The sequence below is a fragment of the Cervus elaphus genome, chromosome 30 (genome assembly GCF_910594005.1).
Source record: "Cervus elaphus chromosome 30, mCerEla1.1, whole genome shotgun sequence".
NCBI lineage: Eukaryota > Metazoa > Chordata > Mammalia > Artiodactyla > Cervidae > Cervus > Cervus elaphus.
The window spans coordinates 76,271,824-76,291,329 of NC_057844.1; the positions used below are offsets into that span (position 1 = coordinate 76,271,824).

Here is a 19,506-nt window from a genome sequence, read left to right on the forward strand (position 1 = left end):
CATGTGTTCCCCATCCTGAACCCCCTCCCACCTCCCTCCCCATCCCATCCCTCTGGGTCGTCCCAGCGCACCAGCCCCAAGCACTTGTCTCATGCATCCAACCTGGACTGGCGATCTCTTTCACACTTGGTAATATACATGTTTCGATGCTGTTCTCTCAGATCATCCCACCCTCGCCTTCTCCCATAGAGTCCAAATGTCTGTTCTGTACATCTGTGTCTCTTTTTCTGTCTTGCATATAGGGTTATCGTTACCATCTTTCTAAATTCTAATTTTCTTGACGAGATCTCTAGTCTTTCCCATGCTCTTGTTTTCTTCTATTTCTTTGCACTGATCCCTGAGGAAGGCTTTCTCATCTCTCCTTGCTATTCTTGGGAACTCTACATTCAAATGGGAATATCTTTCCTTTTCTCCTTTTCCTTTCGCTTCTCTTCTTTTCACAGCTATTTGCAAGCCCTCCTCAGACAGCCATTTTGCTTTTTTGCATTTCTTTTTCTTGGGGATGGTCTTGATCCCTGTCTCCTGTACAGTGTCACGAACCTCTGTCCATAGTTCATCAGGCACTCTTGTCTATCAGATCTTATACCTTGAATCTATTTCTCACTTCCACTGTATAATTGTAAGGGATTTGATTTAGGTCATACCTGAATGCTCTAGTGGTTTTCCCTACTTTCTTCAATTTCAGTCTGAATTTGTCAATAAGGAGTTCATGATCTGAGCCACAGTCAGCTCCTGGTCTTGTTTTTGCTGACTGTATACAGCTTCTCCATCTTTGGCTGCAAAGAATATAATCAATCTGATTTCGATATTGACCATCTGGTGATGTCTATGTGTGGAGTCTTCTCTTGTGTTGCTGGGAGAGGGTGTTTTCTATGACCAGTGTGTTCTTTTGGCAAAACACTATTAGCCTTTGCCCTGCTTCGTTCTGTACTCCAAGACCAAATTTGCCCATTACTCCAGGTATTTCTTGACTTCCTACTTTTGCATTCCAGTCCCTTATAATGAAAAGGACATCTTTTTTTGGATGTTAGTTCTAGAAGGTCTTGTAGGTCTTCATAGAACTGTTGATAGAAAGTTCCCAGTTCAGCCATCTTTCACACCATTTGATGTTCTCAGTTTTTTAATGTCTAGCCATTTTGGTGGACATGTAACAGTATCTCTGTTTTAATTTGCATTTCCCCAATCAATTGATGTTGAGCATGTGTGTTTTTTAAGTTGATTAACCAAAACTGGATATCGTATTTTCTGGTGACCGCTCAAGTCTCATCCTTGGTCGCCCCCCCACTTTCAAATTTTACTTTTTTAAAATTAATGAATGTTGAGGGTTCTATATCTTTTGTTTATGAGTCCTTAAGGTTTTTATAATAATTCTAGTTTGAGAGGGTAGTCCCTTGGGCCAGCATGTGGTGGAGGTGGTGAGAGGTGATTGAATTCAGGGTGTTTTGTGAATGTAGACTAGATTTTCTAAAAGATTGATGTGATATAAAAAAAAAATTAGGCATCAGAAATATTTTTAGGCTTTTGGCCCAAGAAATGATAAGAATGGGACTGTCTTTTACTGACATGGGAAAGACTGTGAGAGGTGCATATTTGGGGGAGGAAATCAGGGTATAAAGATGAACAGATGAAGGCTGAGATGTCCCTCAGATACCAAAATGTGGGTTTGAGTAGACTATTGGATATTGGAGCCTATAATTTAGGGGAGATATTAATATTTGAGCTGTCCTTCCTGTAAGATCCTAGAGGCAAAATAGATTTTCCCCTTCTCTGTATTCCCCGTCCAGCACTTACTTGTGCTGTCAGAAGGCCACTTAAGCCATATTACCTATAGCCATCTCACTCTTTCCATGCTAAAAAGTATCACTTTTTTACTGATACTCAATAAATGTTTGCTGTGTTGTGTTAAATAATATTTCTATGTCAACTTTTAGCTTATTTTAATTAACCATGGCATATATTTATGCTGATATTTTTTAACATAGGTGAAAGTGCCTCCCAGTAACTTAAATAGGCAGCACAGGTGTTTCCCAGATCTGGTCTGCACTTGGGAGTTGCTTTTTTTTTTTTTAACTTTCTTCATTTTTAATTAATTAATATTAGATCATGTGTGCACATGATAGAGGGTATTCAACAAAACGTAAAGGTTCTTTCACTCTTGTCTCTGAGCCCCCTGGTTTCCATCCCTGGAAGCAGACGCTGTTACTGGTGTTTGAATATCCTGCCATAGTCGAGGAATGTAGTATAATTGTAGTAGTATTTTCTAAATGAGCTATCACATACTTGGTTCTTTCTCAGGCTGAATCTGTGTACTGACAGTAGGAGTGGCACTGCTCCGTTGAAACCAGGGCACTGCTGGCATTTTATGGGCTGGCTCCATGGATGCTGAAAGGCTGCATTACGTGAAGTGGTCTATTAATGATGAAGCTTTTCTTAATAAGCTAGATACCTGGGAGATCATTTCATAATCGTAATCACACGTGTCTGTAAAGGGTGATACGGAAAGTTTAAAAACCTCATGATGCATTGAGCATTAACTTCCCTTACTTTTTTTTTTTATAATGTTGTCCAGTTATTTTGTCTCTTAATTTGTTTAATGGAATTCCCTGGTGGTCCAGTGGTTAGGACCCCGGGCTTTCACTGCTGTGGCCCAGGTTCAGTTCCTGGGCAGGGAACTAAGATCCCAAAAGCCACATGGTGTGGCCAGAAGAAAAACTAATCACAGACTTCAGAGAAAAACAAACTTGACTCTGTGACCAAAATGAAAAAAAAAAAAGTAGATCATTTATGTATATTTGAATCTAATATTTTACAGTTGAAAAATGTTTCTTAGAATTCTTGATTGTTGTCACTATTTCTTGAAGGCTAAGTCTACTTTCACTTCTACATCAATTAGAATAAGAAAAGGTAGAATAAATTTAACATTTAAAAATAATTCTGGATGTACTTCTGTGGTCATTTTTGAGTCTTAGAAATAAAATTACAGCTTATTGGCATTTCATTACCATAATGTTTCCCTTTGGAAGCATTCTGGAGGTTTGGATAGGTTTAAATTCCTAAAAATTAATCATGCAATCATGTATTAACTGTTCATTTTATTGTTTAATATATTGTTAAATCATGATCTTTTCAATGTTTTCAGGAGCCATATAAAATATTAAGATGATATCTACTATTAATGATGCATGAAGAAACAGAGTGACTTGCCAAGAGAGATTACATAGCTGTTTGGAGTTTAAATTAGTGCCTAATCTTTTTGCTTCTAGAGTAGCTTTTATCTCCATTAGCTTAAATATATGCATTCAGTAATATACACCTACTCCTGAATCATGAAAATTGATTAATCTGTTTCTAAACATCAAGTGTTCTGGGAAAAACATGAACAGAAAGCATGTTTTAGGGTTGCCAGATTTAGCTAAGGAAATACATGTTAAATTTGAATTTCGGATAAATGGTATTTATTTTTTTAAAAGTAAAAGCATGTCTCATTCAGTATTTTAATATTTTTATTACAATTAAAAACTCTAGGGACTTTCCTGGTGGTCCAGTGGCTAAGACTCCAAGTTCCCAATGCAGGAGGCCTGGGTTCGATCCCTGCTCAGGGAACTAGATCCCACATGCTGCAACTAAGACCCAGCACAGTCAAATAATAAACATATAAATAAATATTAAAATTAAAAGCTCCAGTTTATTTCCCATCATCACAAATGGGAAAAACCATAATGCTGTATATTAACCCCAGACTTTTTACTAATTTCTTATAACAAAAATAAAACAGTGTAAAAATATTGGTGTATAAAGTAACAGACTGCATATCGGTTGTAAATGAAATAGCATTTTCTGATCAACAGACATTACAGTATTAACAACAAGTAGATGTTTGTCATAGCACCGTGGCTCTCCCAAGTGCCAGTGAAATCTAAGATGTAAATTCCCTTTACTGATGCTCAGCATCCTTCACAAATTTGTACAATTGATCCTGATATTTTACCCAGTGTATCAGAAATGCAACATGAAAATTTTTTTCCTCAAGTCTTTTTAATAAAAATGTTTCATTGGGTTTTAGAGTGGTAGATAATAAAATTTTCTTGCACTGGTGTCATACAAAAGGATATTGTATTTGAGAGTTGTCTCCTGTTTTAGGAGGTCAGAGTGTTAAAAACCAGGGGGTGTTACATGGAGAAATGTTAACTGGGCATGTGTGCTATGGATATGACTATATAATTTTTCAAGTGGTATTATTGCTCTTTCAGGTTTTAGGTGATAAACATGGGAATGCCTTGTGGCTCAATGAAAGAGAGTGCTCAATTCAGAGAAGAAATCAGAAAGTGGTGGAGGAAGCACCAAGGTAAGCGCTTCTCCTGAGGAAAATATAGAGTAGTCTGATTTTATATATTTCTTATGATTCTTTCCCATTGTAATAAAAACTATTTAATAGAGCTGAAATTACTTTAACAGTAGTAGTAGGATCTATTAGTTGTCCCACGGCATGTGGGATCTTAGTTCCTCGACCAGGGATCAAACTCGTGTCCTGTGCATTGCAAGGCAGATTCTTTGTCACTGCACCACCAAGGAAGTCTCCACCGCTGGCCTTTGAGCGCAGTGATGAGCTTTCCTGCAGCTGTGAGTGTCACTAGGAAAGTTCATGATAAGGGAAGGAGCAGGGCCAGACAGGCCAGAAGTAGTTCTACGCACTGTGCTTGCAACTATCCAAATGTCATGATGTTCATCTTTAGTTGCAGTTTCCTTTTTTTTTTTGGTTGCATTAATTCTGTCATCCAGTTATTGTTGCAATGTCATCTATGCCTGAACGAGACAGGAAAATGACCAGATTCTTAAAGAAACAGAAGAGGACATGACAAATTAAAAGAATCACAAAGATGTAAAATTCAGTGGCTAGAGCTTATTTGGATCCTGACTCAAAGAAATTAGCTATAAAAAATTTATGAGATAGTCTGGGAAATTTGAATACTAAATACAGATGTTAAAACTGTTAAAGAGGTCTTGTTAATGTTTAAAGTGTGATTGTTACGAAAGTACTTATAGAAATAGATACGGGAGTTTTTATGGAAGAAGTGATACCTAATTTGGGATTTGCTTTAAAATTAAAAAAAAGGGGGTGGGGCTGGTAGAAAAGTAGACATGCCATTAGATAGGACTGGAGTGGCTATTTAGTAATAATTGTTATATATGGCAGAAGATACATGCAAGTTTGTTATGTGCTTGGTCGCTCAGTCATCTCTGACTCTTTGCGACCCCATGGACTGTAGCCACCAGGTTCCTCTGTCCATGGGGATTCTGCAGACAAGAATACTGAGGTGGGTTGCCATGTCCTCCTCCAGGGAATCTTCCCAGCCCAGGGATGGAACCCAGGTCTCCCGCATTGCTGGCGGATTCTTTACCAGCTGAGCCCCCAGGGAAGACCAAGTTCATTATGCTCTTCCATAACAAAATGTTTATAAGATGCCATCTAAATCTTATACATTTGAGACTAATTTTAATCCACAAACAGAAAAATAGTCAATGTTTTGTTTCTCAGAGCCTTTCTTTCATAGAAACAAAATATATGAAAATGAGGACATGGTCTGATAATATTCTTTTCAGGGTTCATTGAAACCCTTTATTTCTGTTGGAAGTTGTTTCTTTATTGTGAAGCAAAAGTTGTGAGGATTTGTTAGATGTACTGTTGATTCTTATTATTTGTGGTAATTACGTTTTATAAAGTCACCATACTGAAGTGTTACTCTCAGAGGAAATACAGAGTTAAGTTTCTGTGACCCTCCAGTCAGAACATTTTCATCAACCGATTAATACATAATCTTGTTTTGTATGTGTTTCTGTTGAAAGACACCTTATTTTATGCGTATTGTTGGTTCATTAACATTGCACTCACCATCTCTGCGAGCAGCACTGTAATACTTGCTTAAAGCGATCTCACCTAACATGCCTTTTCTCCATAAGGTACATCTTCCAGTCTTATTTGGAGAAATTCCGAATACATGTGTAAAATTTTACTAGTTGTAAACAACTAGTTTTGCTAAAGCGGTTGTATATTTTATAGATTGATTAAAGTTGCAGTATAACGTGGAAAGTTCAGATGTTCAGTTCAGTCCCTCAGTCGTGTCCGACTCTGCGACCCCACAGACTGCAGCATGCCAGGCTTCCCTGTCCTTCACCAACGCCTGGAGCTTGCTCAAACTCATGTCCATTGAGTCAGTGATGCCATCCAACCGTCTCATCCTCTCTCATCCCCTTCTCCTCCTGCCTTCAATCTTTCCCAGAATCAAAGTCTTTTCCAATGAGTCAATTCTTCGCATCAGGTGACCAAAGTATTAGAGCTTCAGCTTCAGCATCAGTCCTTCCAATGAATATTCAGGACTGATTTCCTTTAGGATTGACTGGTTCAGATGTTAGTTTTATATAAAAATTTGAAGTTGATTTATTATGTTATAATAACACATAGGTTGTTATGTTATGCTTAATTAACAGTAAGCATGTATTCTAAGCATATATAAAGCATATACTTTGAAAGTTGACATAAATAATCATATCTGAGTAAATGTAAAGAAAATGTTTATGTAATGCACACAAAAGATTACTTAATTTTTGTTCAAAATGTAGGTGGTCACTCTGTGTATATTTGCAGCATTTTTCTAGATTCTGAGACACGAAGAGCAATGGGAGAACAAGCCGTAGCCCTTGCCAAAGCAGTGAGTTATTCTTCTGCTGGAACCGTAGAATTCCTTGTGGACTCAAAAAAGAATTTTTATTTCTTGGAAATGAACACGAGACTCCAGGTAACGAAAACTCTGTTCTTCATTCCTCTCCATGCCTCTAAACTTTTCCCTTCCTCACCACCCCTTTTGGTTTTATAAAAGCTAGAAATCAACTCAAAATGGGAAATAAAGATTTAGTTTTTATGTTAGTGCTAAGAAACCTGTTGGAAATGACAGGTGAGTATCAGGTTAATTTGATGGTCACTGATTATCCCCCTCCTTCGTTACTGCTAATACTTTATATTGGAAATTCCAGTTCTTTTTTTTTTTTTCTTGAACCTTTCTTGATGAAGTGCATTAGTTAGGGTTCATATGCTGAAAAGGGAAACTAATCAAGATATAACACATAGAAAGGGATTAAGTGCCTACAGATCTTTGGAAGAGATGGGGAAAGGAAAGGCATTGAGAGCGAGCTTTCCGGAATGACTCTCAGAGCCGAGCCACCCAAGCTTGCTTCCAGAGGCGTGGACACCTCTGCCACAGCTGTGAGTCTGAGAAAGTAAGTGGCCGCCTGAAACTGGTAACTTCAGGGACATACTTGGTCAATTCCAAGCAAGGTTTCAGGAAGCCACTGGTATACTGTAACTCACTGATGGCTTCATTTCCTTTCTTCTTCCCCCTTTGCTTTGGTTTAAATTGTAAACTGACATACAAATACAGAAAAATATGTAGAACACAAATGTGTAGTTGAAAAAATTAGTAAAAACAGAAGTTCTTGTGAGCATCAACTGGATCAAGAAGTATCAAAATGCCAGTACTTCTTACCCCCGCCCCTCAACTTCTTCCCATTCTTAGAGATTCCTCCTCCCTCTTCCTGTTTATTATTCTGACTGAATCCTAAACAACATCTCCTTATATTTCTGGATAGTTCTTCCTTTTGTTTATGCACGCCTTGACAGTAGAAATAATTTTGCATGTTTCTTTTCTAAAATTTAAATCCATGGGATTATATTATATATAAATTTTTTGTACATGGCTTCTTTTCTCAGTATTATGCTTATAAGATTATACCATGGGACAGATTTTCATATACTGTGGTAGAATTTGTGTATCTAGCTGTGTTTTGAGACCAAGAGTAATTCATATTTATAATTTGTACAGTATTAACCTTAGTAGTTTTTCCTCAATATTTACAATACTTCTGTTTGAAATTACTTGTTTAGCCACTATCCTATTGTTGTGAATATCTTCAGAATTGACAGAATTTTGCCTTTTAAAGATTAATTTGATTTTGATTAAATATATATCTTTATAATGAAGTATGTCTAATTATATAATTAGCTGGGAAATCATGTTTTTGATTAAAATGGAGACTTGATTATGTCAGGATGAGAATAATAGCTTTGTAATATGATCCCGAAGTCAATTTGAAGTGACTACAATGTATTTTTATTGTATTCAAGACTCAATAAATACTAGAGAGTTTAGTTGGGATACTTAGCAGATTTTGCAGAATTAATAATCAGTGGTTTTTTTTTGGGCACTTTGTTATTATGTTCTAATTTTTTTTTAAAACAATCCTTTACTTTTTATTTGTGTCTGGCTCATGTATCTCAGCCCATAAGTTTTTTCAAGTTTGTCCCATGGTCATTTTTGGTATAAGACCTCCAAAAGTTTATATTTATTATCAAATAATTCTGTGTTGTCAGTCTTAGTCACTTGGGTACCTGTGACTACAATTTGTATCATGAGTGACTTGCCAGGAAATTATGTTCAGTAACCTCAGAAAAAGATTATACATACATGAATTTCAGGAAAAAGTCTGACAGTGCCTAATTCTGTGCTATATAATAGCACAATTTAATAATTGTGTCTCCCATTTAATGTTTAATAATATCTTATTTCTCTCTTGCATTTGCTTTCAGGGACAGTAATTTTGTCAGTTCCCAAAAAATTATTATTTATTTTTTTGAAGAAACATCTGTGTGGTGGAGGGATATTTGGTGATGGAGGCTGTGACTGAATGGGAGCATGATAAAAAGGATCTTGTGTTTTATGGTATTCCAAAAGCCATGCTTAGATATTTCAAAGATGTCTTTCTGATATTGTTTAAACAATTCGGATGTCCTTTTAATGGTAGATTTTCTGTTTCAAATTTCTTAACTAACCTTAAATTATAATACTTAGGGCACATTCACCAAATTCTTTATCTTCTAAGATATATGTTATCTCTAATTAGTGTTTCAGTTTGAGGCTGGAGAGCTATAATTTTCTTTTTTTCCCTTGAAATTTCCTGATTGAATTGTCACTTTTTCCAGCTTTAGAACTTGTACATTTTTTCCTGGTAACACAGTGTGAGTAGCATTTTCACTTTGCTAGATTTCCTTAAGAGTGACATTTGAAATAAATATCATTTCTCCTTAAAGAGAAACACTGAGAAAGTCACTGGGTTTGGTGCATAAATACTGGTTTTTATCTCTCTTTGGTGAGAATTTAGGTGTCAGGATTATCTATGCTATCCTCATATGTTTGTTTTTAAAGTCACTGTTTTCTTTTTCTTAAAGATAAAATTCAAATGCTTTTATGTTGTTCTTGTTCAGTGGCTAAGTCCTGTCTCTCTGTAATCCCATGAACTGCAGCATGCCAGGCTTCCCTGACCTTCACTATCTCCCCGAGTTTGCTCAAACTCATGTCCATTGAGTCAGTGATGCTATCCAACCATCTCATCCTCTGTCATCCCCTTCTCCTCCTGCCTTCAATCTTTCCCAGAATCAAAGTCTTTTCCAGTAAGTCGGTTCTTCGCATCAGATGGCCAAAGTATTGGAGCTTCAGCTTCAGCATCCATTCTTCCAGTGAATATTCAGGACTGATTTCCTTTAGGATTGACTGGTTTGATCTTCTTGCAGTCTAAGGGACTCTGAAGAGTCTTCAGCACTACAGTTAGAAAGCATCAATTCTTTGGCACTCAACTTTCTTTATGGTTCTCCTCTCACATCCATACATGGCTATTGCAAAAACCATAGCTTTGACTGTGGACCTTGGTCGGCAAAGTGGTGTGTCTGCTTTTTAATACACTGTCTAGGTTGGTCATAACTTTTCTTCCAGGGAGCAAGTATCTTAATTTCATGGCTGCAGTCACTGTTCTCAGTGATTTTGGACCCCAAGAAAATAAAATCTGTCACAGTTTCCATTGTTTCCCCATCTATTTGCCAGGAAGTGATGGAACCGGATGCCATGATCTCAGTTTTTTGAATGTTGAGTTTTAAGCCCAGTTTTTCACTCTCCTCTCTCACCCTCTTCAAGAGACTGTTAGTTCCCCTTCAGTTTCTGCCATTATAGTGGTATCATCTGCATATCTGAGGTTATTGTTTTCTTTTTTTTAAAGATATAATTCAAATGCTTTTACATTACATTTGCTCTATAGCCTTAATCTCTCCTTTCTTTTTCCTGGATTCAGTTTGACCTCTGTGTGCCTTTATCAGGTTTTACTCCCTTTGCTAGGGATGGTCCCCATCTCTTGTCCTAGTAGAAGTGTGCATATGTATCCACTCATGCTTATATATGTTTCCTTCTCTGAGTCTGAAAGATGAATAGAGAGATGGATAAATACTTTACCAAAAATGCAACTTTATTAAAATCTTATTTTAAAGAAATAAATACGTAATTTTGCTTGAATAATTTTATTTCTTTATTGAATTGAAATACTAAGAAGTAGTAATCATTGGTTAAAAGAAAACCTAATATATTCAGAAGAGTTGGAAAAATAACTTCCCATACCAGATTTTTTATAACAACCGTGTATTTTTCCTGTAGAGGCAACATCTGTTTTACTTAAAAATTGTCTTTTGTAGTGTTTCATACTTAATTTAAAGTGTTATCTTCTTCATTATTATGATTTTGAATATTCATTTGTATGAGTATGCATTTCACCAGTTTCCTATTTTTAATTTTTCCAGTATTTTGCTATCATAAATAGTGCAATTATGAAATACCTTTTATATTATGATTTTGCACATGTGAAAGTAAAATTGCCTGCAAAGTGATAGGTTCTTATATAATTTAGTGAAATAGTATCCAGGTGCCTTTTTAAGGAGAACTTGCCTGGCTAGAAGGATCTTTGCTTTTGGATCTGTGTATTATAGTGAAAAATGGTACCACATTTTCATTTTGTTTTTCTTCTGAGTGAGGATGAATTTTTTTTCATAGAGTCATTTACATTTCTTTTGCCCTTTGGGTTTCTCATTGAGTTGTAGATGTTTTATATTTTTTCAGGAAATTAGCCATTTGTGATATCATCAGAAAGCAATGCTCCATGAATATTTTCACATTTTTACAGTGAGGGCTTTCTAAGCAAAGACCTCTGGCACCTGATTAAATAATAACAACTCTAAAGATGGAGCTTGTTAGAGAGAAAGTCTTATCTTTCCCCAGAGCCATTTGTTGACATTCCAGGCCTTTGCCTTTCCCTCTCTGGAAAGACTTATTTACTTTCCAGAGTCAAGTTTGCTCTCTCTCCAGAGCTGAGGAAGGGCAGACGTGGCAGCAGTGCTTATGTCAGTTCTTAGATGAATCCTTGTGGGGTTGCTGTCCCGTGATAGGTGCACCCCCTCTGCCCACACAGGGACATCAGACCATGGGGAGTCAGGATGTGAGAAATGGTGTGAAGATGCTCTGTGAGTTAACAGTTGCCTCCTTCGCCAGTCCAGAAAACTGTTTGTTTCCTGGCAATATAAACAAATGAATGCAGATAGAAAATATACAGATATGATTCCTAGCTACTTTTCTCTCACCTGTTGCCTGTCTTTTTTACTTTGATGTAATTTTTCTTTCTGTGGAGAAAATTTTTGTTTTAAAATTTTGCAGTTGAATTGCTAAATCTCTTGTTTCTGATGTTATGACATACTTAGACTTTTCCTACTCAACTTTTCTTCCATGTTTTCTTTTAGTACTTATGTCATCTTCCTTGGTGAAATTTTCACTTCACCAGGGATTTTTTTTTCTCCCCAAATGTCTACCTGTTTGTCATAGCCATTACTGAATAATTATTCTTTTTGGCATTAATTGAGAGTCTTCTTCATTATGTAATGAATTCTCATATATATGCAGGTTTTTACTTTACTGTTTTCTTTTTTTTAGCCTTTCTATTATTTATGTGCTGGTACCATACTGTTTTAGATGTTATATCTTTTTATTATAGTAGAGTACCCAGTAGGACTCTTCTTTCTCATTACTCTTATTTTTCCATATTGTTCTTTGAATTAGCTTATTTTATTTATATTTAACAGAAGGAAGAGATATTGAAATGATGAAGTTGCTGAACTATTACATGAATGTTTCTTCTTTTCTGCTGAAATATTAATTCCTAAAAGATGTTATTAATAAGACAAATGATTATTGGAACTATTTATATTTTTGTCATCACATTTCTTCCTATTCCAATTTGAGAGTATATTGTTTCTTTTTTTATAAAAATGAGTGAAAATTGGCGTATTTATATTTAATCCTGATTTCTTTCCTAACCCTTCAGTTTTGCTCTTTTCATTGTTAGTTTTTCATTATTGTAGCATTACTGTACTTTCTTTTCTATAGTTGTTCACAACTATAGATTCATCTCCAGGTGTTTTCATTGTACCTTTGTGTTTTAACTTGCTTTCATGATCATGATCAGCATCTTACCATAGCTTTATGATTAGTCAATCTGCATTTTAATTCACTTGTGGTTAGGTGGTTCTTATATCTTTTTTTTTAAATCAAGAATTTGTTTTGAGAGGTGTCCATGGTACTATATTCTGACTTCTTAGATGGGTGATAATATTCTCTGGTAGCTCAGGTGGTAAAGAATCCACCTGCGATGCAGGAGACTCGGGTTTGATCCCTGAGTCAGGAAGATCCCCTGGAGGAGGGAATGGCTACCCACTCCAGTGTTCTTGCCTGGAGAGACTCCCATGGACAGAGGAGCCTGGTAAGTTGTGCAGTCCATGGGGTCGCAAAGAGTTGGACATGACTGAGCGACTAACACACACACACACAAGGTTATCCTTACAGTTGAAGGACTTTCGTCTCATAAAGGTGAAAGATTATGGGGCTTGAAAATTATGGGGCTTGAAACAGCTGGATTGACACGTTATTGACTTTTTGACCCAATATCAACCCTTGAGTAATTACCAATACCACTGACCACCACCACCATCACCATTGCCTCCCCCACTCCCTCTCTGGCAAAAAAAAAGGAAAAAGAAATGAAGGAGAAATGAGAAACCACGTGGAAGAGGGGAGCCCCTTTGAAGTGATGTGTGTGGGGACCTGCCGCTCTGGGCGAGGAGCAGCCATGGCTGCTGAGGGAGGAAAAGGCCGGAGGAAGGCTCTGGCTTCTCTGCCGTTGATTAGGAATAATTAATCATTGCCTCCATCTCTCAAGGGAGTCACGATTCTGCTATCACTGTGTCATGATTTGGGTTAGCCCAGTATCAGGGATTTTATTATGATCACAGTGTGAATGCTGTTATAGCAGCCGTGTTGTCTCTTAAGATTACTTTCACTCTCCTGCACCATCGTGCTTTCTCTGTAGCTGAAAACTGTCTTTTGGTTTGTCTGTATGCTGGCTTAGGTTTCTATGTTACTTATCACTGATTTATCCACATACTTGATCTGTGTTTCATTATATTCAGACCCATCGAGGTTTTTTTTTGTCACTTTGCCTTTGTGTAGCAGTCTGTGGTTTCCTCTCATCTGCTACATTCCCCACCTCTCCTGAGAATTTCATATACCTCTCTTTTTAAAAATTTCTTTTCTCCTGGACTTTTGTCTTAATCACTGTTGGTTTATTCCTTTTTTTCCCTGCAGCATGTCTTTAAGTAGCTTCCTGAGGACTGATGCATAGGAGCTAAATTGTATGAGAATTTGAGTGAGTGAAAATGACTCTATACTTTTTTTTTTTTAAGTTAATTTTGTCCATGCCTCGCAGCTTGTGGGATCTTAGTGCCCTGACCAGGGATTGAATCCCAACCATAGCAGTGAAAGCACCAAATCCTAACCACTAGACTACCAGGGAACTCCCTATGTTAACTGAACTATTGAAAAAGAAATTAATAGTCTCTATTGTGGTATACTCTGAGTATCATAACATTAGCTGATTTTGAGTATACAAATACAGTAGGTTGAATGTTTGTGTCTCTCCAAAATTCACATGTTGAGACATTACCCCCCAGTGTGATGGTTTTGGGAGGTGAGGCCTCTGGGAAGTGATCAGATTATGAGGGGGTGCCCTCATGGGTGGGCTGTGTGCCCCAGAGAGAACCTTGCCCTCCTCCATGTAGGGACTCAGTGAGAAGGTGGCCGTCTGTGGGCTGAGACGTGGCCTTTACCAGACACTGAATCAGCTGTTACTTGATCTTCAACTTCCCTCCCAGCCCCTCGGCCTGTGAGAAATACATTTCTGTTGTTTATATGCCACTCAGCCTGTGTTACTGTTACAGCAGTGCACACGGACCAAGTCGACGAGTGGTTGAACATGTGCAAAGTTGTGCTCAAAGGGCAGGATCCAACTGTGGGACATATCATCACCCCATAAAGACCCTTATGATATTTTATCCCAGAAAGTCTAATTGCGGGTAGAGTGGTGTGTGTGTGTGTGCGTTGTATCGCTACTCTTGGAGTTTCTAGGTGCCTTTACTGGTTTTTTGGATAGAGTTTCTTTTTTTTTTTTTTCTCTGTCCCTTAGCTGCTCTGTTTCACTGGGCATTGTTGTTCAGTCGCTAAGTTGTGTTTGACTCTTTGCGACCCCGTGGATTGCAGCACAGCAGGCTTCTCTATCCTCCACTGTCTCCTGGAGTTTGCTTAGATTCACTTGGCCTATCGGATCGTTACTCTGAATTCCTATCCTTTCTCGGTGGTTACATCCTCTCTTGTGGTTTAGCTGTGGTTTTTCGGGGGTGGTCAGTACCAAATCCTATTAGTTGTGATATTCAAGTAGTTGGTGATAGGATTGTATCTACTCCTGAGGACAGAAAGAGCCTGTCCTCCCACCATTCTCCTTGTCTCAAAGATCCAGAGATCAGAATCCAAGTAACATACATGGACCACTTGGATTCATTGGCAAAGAGAACAGGGACTCTTCTGAAGCCTTGGTTAACTTTCTCTCCAGGGCCCATGAGTCTCTGCAGGGTCCAAGCCGTCTTCATACCTTGTGCCTTTCATATTCTTCCCTGGAGTTCTCTGAAGCTGGTCTCTCAGTTCCTCCCAGCGCATGAGAGAGAAGAGCCTGTTACTTGTTGTCAGCTGTCACTGCCCCCAGATACCAGTGCTTCAATATCCTCCGTGGTTCCCTGAGTCCGGGGATATAGAGACACTAGAGAGGAGTGAACCGTGATGGTATTTCCCTCTTCCCAAACCAGAAACATCTAAGCTGGGTTATCTGGGCTCTTTAATGAGCTGGAGGGGAGTCTGTGGACCCTCTGAAATTGGACACACACTTTACCAGGGAGAAACTTGGTGAGGTTCTAGACTCTAAAACAGTTCAGAACAGTCATAGCTGACCAGTGGGAGCTCATTTAATCATTGTTTCAGTAGATTATGAGCATCCTCTATTTTCACTCAGCACCAGTAAGTCCTAGCCCTGTTCCTTCCTAGCTGTGTGTCTGTAAGCAAGTTCCTTAACTTCACTATGCTTCATTTCCCTTATCTGTGAAGTGACAGTAATGTAGCACTTGCTTTATAGGATTGTAAGCATTAATGAATGAATATTTAACTGCTCAGAATAGAGCCTGGTTTATAGTAAGCATTCACTTTTCTTCCTAACTAAGAATCTTACCAGTAATATTCTGCATGCTATGTTGGTTAAACATTGGTTAATACGTTCACTGTTACTGTTGTCATTATAATTTGAAAAGCGTGTCAGTAATTTTTTTTCAGATGGTGAACTGGGCCACAAATTAATTAATAATAACTTCCTCTTATTCTTTAGTCAGTTGATTGAAAAATTATTGTTGCAAATGAACAAGCATAGCTGAAATCCTAACTGCTTCGGAAGAAGTCTCCTTTTCATTGTAAGGGTTTTGTGTAAGAGAAAAACAGAGATGGAACTCTTTCTTCTGAACATGAAACTCACAAAAGGGTTACATTGATAAACTATTTATCCTTAGGTCTTTGTGCTAAAATTAGTATTTTGGATCCTGACTATACCTTTCCAAATTGTGTGTGTGTGTATAGTTGTTAATTTCCAAATTCCAAGTAATTTTTAGATTTTATTGTTTTTGAAAAGCAGTCTTAATATTGTCTACAAAGGCAAAAAAAAAAAAAAGGCTAGAAAACTCAAATAGAAAGGAGTAACATGTTAAATTTAATGCCCAAACATGGTCAGCTGGCTATTCCACATCTTGGAGAACAGAGATCTAAATTGTATCCCCTTGGTTAGACCTCAGTCAGTGGCTTATACTGATTGCAACATTGAAGGAGGAATCTACTTTTGCTGTGAAAGAAAAAGTGTAGTAACGCTGTTGAAATTCTCTGGAGGCCGGATACCCCCACATCCCATCAGAGATCCCATCAGAGATATTTGTATTGTATGGAACCTTGTTTTCCAGGAGCATTTTAGGAAAACCTTTTTAAGCATCTTGATTCTTATCCTTCGCAGTTTCACACATTAAAAAATTAAGAATTATTGCAGCCTAAATCTGATTTCTGAGAATTGACTATAACTGAACAAATATCATTTTCTTATTTCAGAGCAATTTTAAATTTTAAAAAGTACTGGAAGAGTTTAGTCTTTTATGGAGTTGAGGTGTTTGACTGAAAGAATAATTGGTGGAAATAGGAGAAATTACAGGGAAATGGATTTGTAATTAATTTGTAAAATTCCCTTCTTGCCAGAAGGAGTATTTTAGATCTGGACAGAATTTGACATTTTGATTGTATTTGAAGTCACAGAGGCCAGGATTCTCAGACTGGCTGGAGCTAGCCAGAACTGGAATATTATGGAATATTTGAAGTTACTTTCCTAGGAAACTGAGAATATAAAGAAGGGTATATTATACGGTCAATTAATGTCTTTCTTTGAGTCTTACTGGAAAATTGAAGGAAAGAAGTTTTTGTTAAACAGACATGAATAGTTAAATTTGTCAGACATTTTTCATTAGTTTTTGTTTTGAAGCATTTTGTAAGCTATGTTGGTGTCTTCGAGTTCTAGAACTCTCCAAATTTGTTACTGTATTTGTTTTTTAGGGTTGCCACAACAGCTTATCACAGACTGGGTGGCTTAAGCAGCATTTTCTTGCACTTATGGAAACAGGAGTGTAAAATCAAGGTGTGGCAGAGTGGCTTCCTCTGGAGCCTTTCTCTGTGGCCTGCAGGTTAGAGCTCGTCTTCTCGTGTCCTCTTGTGGTCTTCCTTTTTTGCTGTGTGTCATCTGTGTCCTCATCTCTTCTTGTAAGGACATCAGTCATATTTTATTAGAGCCCTCCTTAATGACCTCATTTTAACTTAATTGCCTCTTTAAAGGCCCCATCTCCAAACACAATCATATTTTGAGTACTCGGGGTTAGGACTTAAATATATGAATTGGGCGGAAATGAGGGGAGTACAGTTCAACCCCTAATAGTTCTCTTATCCTTTCTTCATCTGACTGTTTGTGTGGGGGTCAACAGGAAAGTTCTGTAATAGAATTTGTTCAGTTTTCAGCACCACCCTTGAATGTAGCCGTTATTTTCAAGGTGAGTTTACAGGAATGGTGTGTTGGGGCCTATTTCCCAACATGCTATTTTTCTTTGAGGCCTGTGGATCAAAATTTATTAACTTTAGATCTTTATTTTGAAATCCTGTATTCCCAGGAGGTAGAGTTTCAGTGTTTTAATAGGTATATGTTAGATTCCATTTTGGACAAAGAATCTCTCTGACCTGAAAAAGCAAACCCAAAAATAATGACATCAGTTGTCCTTTCAGGCCAGAATAACAACAAACGAAAAAAAGATAGAGATCTATTATGCCAAATACCATTATGAAACCCAATTTTATATAACAGGACAATTTCCTCATATTTCAGCAGGTAATCATACCTATATTGCTTTACTCAGTTGAATCGAACAAGTTCTTCTTTCAAAAGATGGCTTTCACAAACCGGGTCTTTGTAGTATCTGTCAATCAGACTTGTATTTAATAAAGAAGTTACTTTAACTTATGTTAATTTAACATAATATTATTTGGGTGTTAGAACATTCTCTTACCACATACTTCTTGTGAGAATCTCACGTGTCTTGTCTGTAAAATGAAAGTGAAACAGGGAGCAAGTTCATGAACAGGGGAGGGGTTTGATAAATTTCAGTGCCGTGCAGATGTTAGTTATGATGTGTACATGGGTCTTCTGCTTTTAGAGACAGCTTCTGCCTTGACTAAGCAGCTGGGCCTCTGTTTACCACCTTAAAAAAAAACTACCCTCTGTTTAAGGAACTGTGAACACTTTACAACCAGTCCATCCTAAAGGAGATCAATCCCGGGTGTTCAGACCCTGATGCTGGGAGGGATTGGGGGCAGGAGGAGAAGGGGACGACAGAGGGTGAGATGGCTGGATGGCATCACTGACTTGATGGACATGAGTTTGAGTAAACTCTTGGAGTTGGTGTTGGACAGGAAGGCCTGGCGTGCTGTGATTCATGGAGTCGCAAAGAGTTGAACACAACTGAGCGACTGAACTGAACTGAACACTTTACATCACCCTCTTTCTGAATAATGGCCAAGTTAACACATAGTTCATTGATTTGATGCCTCTCCTCACTCTTTAGGACTTTCTTCTCTTTTAAACTTGTGGTTGTTGTTCAGTTACTAGGCTGTGTCCAATTCTTTGCGACTCTTCCCTGTCTTTCACCGTCTTCCTGAATTGCTTAAACTCATGTCCATTGAGTTGGTGATGCCATCCAACCATCTCATCCCCTGTCCCCCACTTCTCCTCCTGCCCTCAGTCTTTCTCAGAATCAGGGTCCTTTCCAATGAGTCAGCTTTTCACAGCAGGTGGCCAAAGTAGTGGAGGTTCAACTTCAGCATGAGTTCTTCCAATGAACATTCAAGTTGATTTCCTTTAGGACTGACTGGTTTGATCTCCTTGCAGTCCAAGGGACCCTCAATTTGAAAGCACCAATTCTTTGGTGCTCAGCCTTCTTTATGGTCCAACTCATATCTGTACACAACTACTGGAAAAACCATAGCTTTAGCTATATGGACCTTTGTCAGCAAAATGATGTCTCTGCTTTTTAATATGCTGTCTAGGTCTGTCATAGCTTTTCTTCCAAGGAGCAAGCGTCTATAAACTTGAGTAATTATTTAATTCTTTAGTAGGGTGGGTTTTGTTACAGACATCTAAATGAAACACACGTTTAAACTTTTAAACATGCCTCAGTGTTAATACTTACTTGAAGTTAACTTTAGTGTGTAATTAAAATTTGCCTGAATCTTGTTCCCCTTGAGGAATGCTTGCCTGTTATGTAGTTACCCATTCTTAAAATGCTTAGAATTATTAGATAATCAACATAATAAAGTATATTTAAAAGTTTAAGTCAGAGAAAACACATTGAGCATATTATCTGCTTTTGGTTATTTAGCACAATGGAAGGGTTTTTACTAAAGAGATGATAATGTCAATCAAGTCAGATATCTTTACCTTAATAATGTTTCATTATATAAAAACAAAAACTTTGGTGACGTTGCTTTAACTTTTATTAATTTTTATTTTACAATTATTTCTGATGTCTATAAAATTTCTAAACATTACTAAAAATACCTGAACACCCTTTACTAACATTTACATTTG

General features: G+C 37.5%; 1 protein-coding gene across 3 annotated transcripts in view; it reads left to right on the forward strand.

The window, feature by feature from the left end:
- The window catches only part of PCCA (propionyl-CoA carboxylase subunit alpha), a 346,757-nt gene that overhangs the window by 141,672 nt on the left and 185,579 nt on the right, over positions 1-19,506 (forward strand). For all 3 annotated transcript variants that reach the window (XM_043892480.1, XM_043892481.1, XM_043892482.1), the window contains 2 exons: positions 4,251-4,345; positions 6,644-6,794. In XM_043892480.1, the coding sequence (XP_043748415.1) occupies positions 4,251-4,345; positions 6,644-6,794 (246 nt within the window). The remainder of the gene's footprint in view (positions 1-4,250; positions 4,346-6,643; positions 6,795-19,506) is intronic.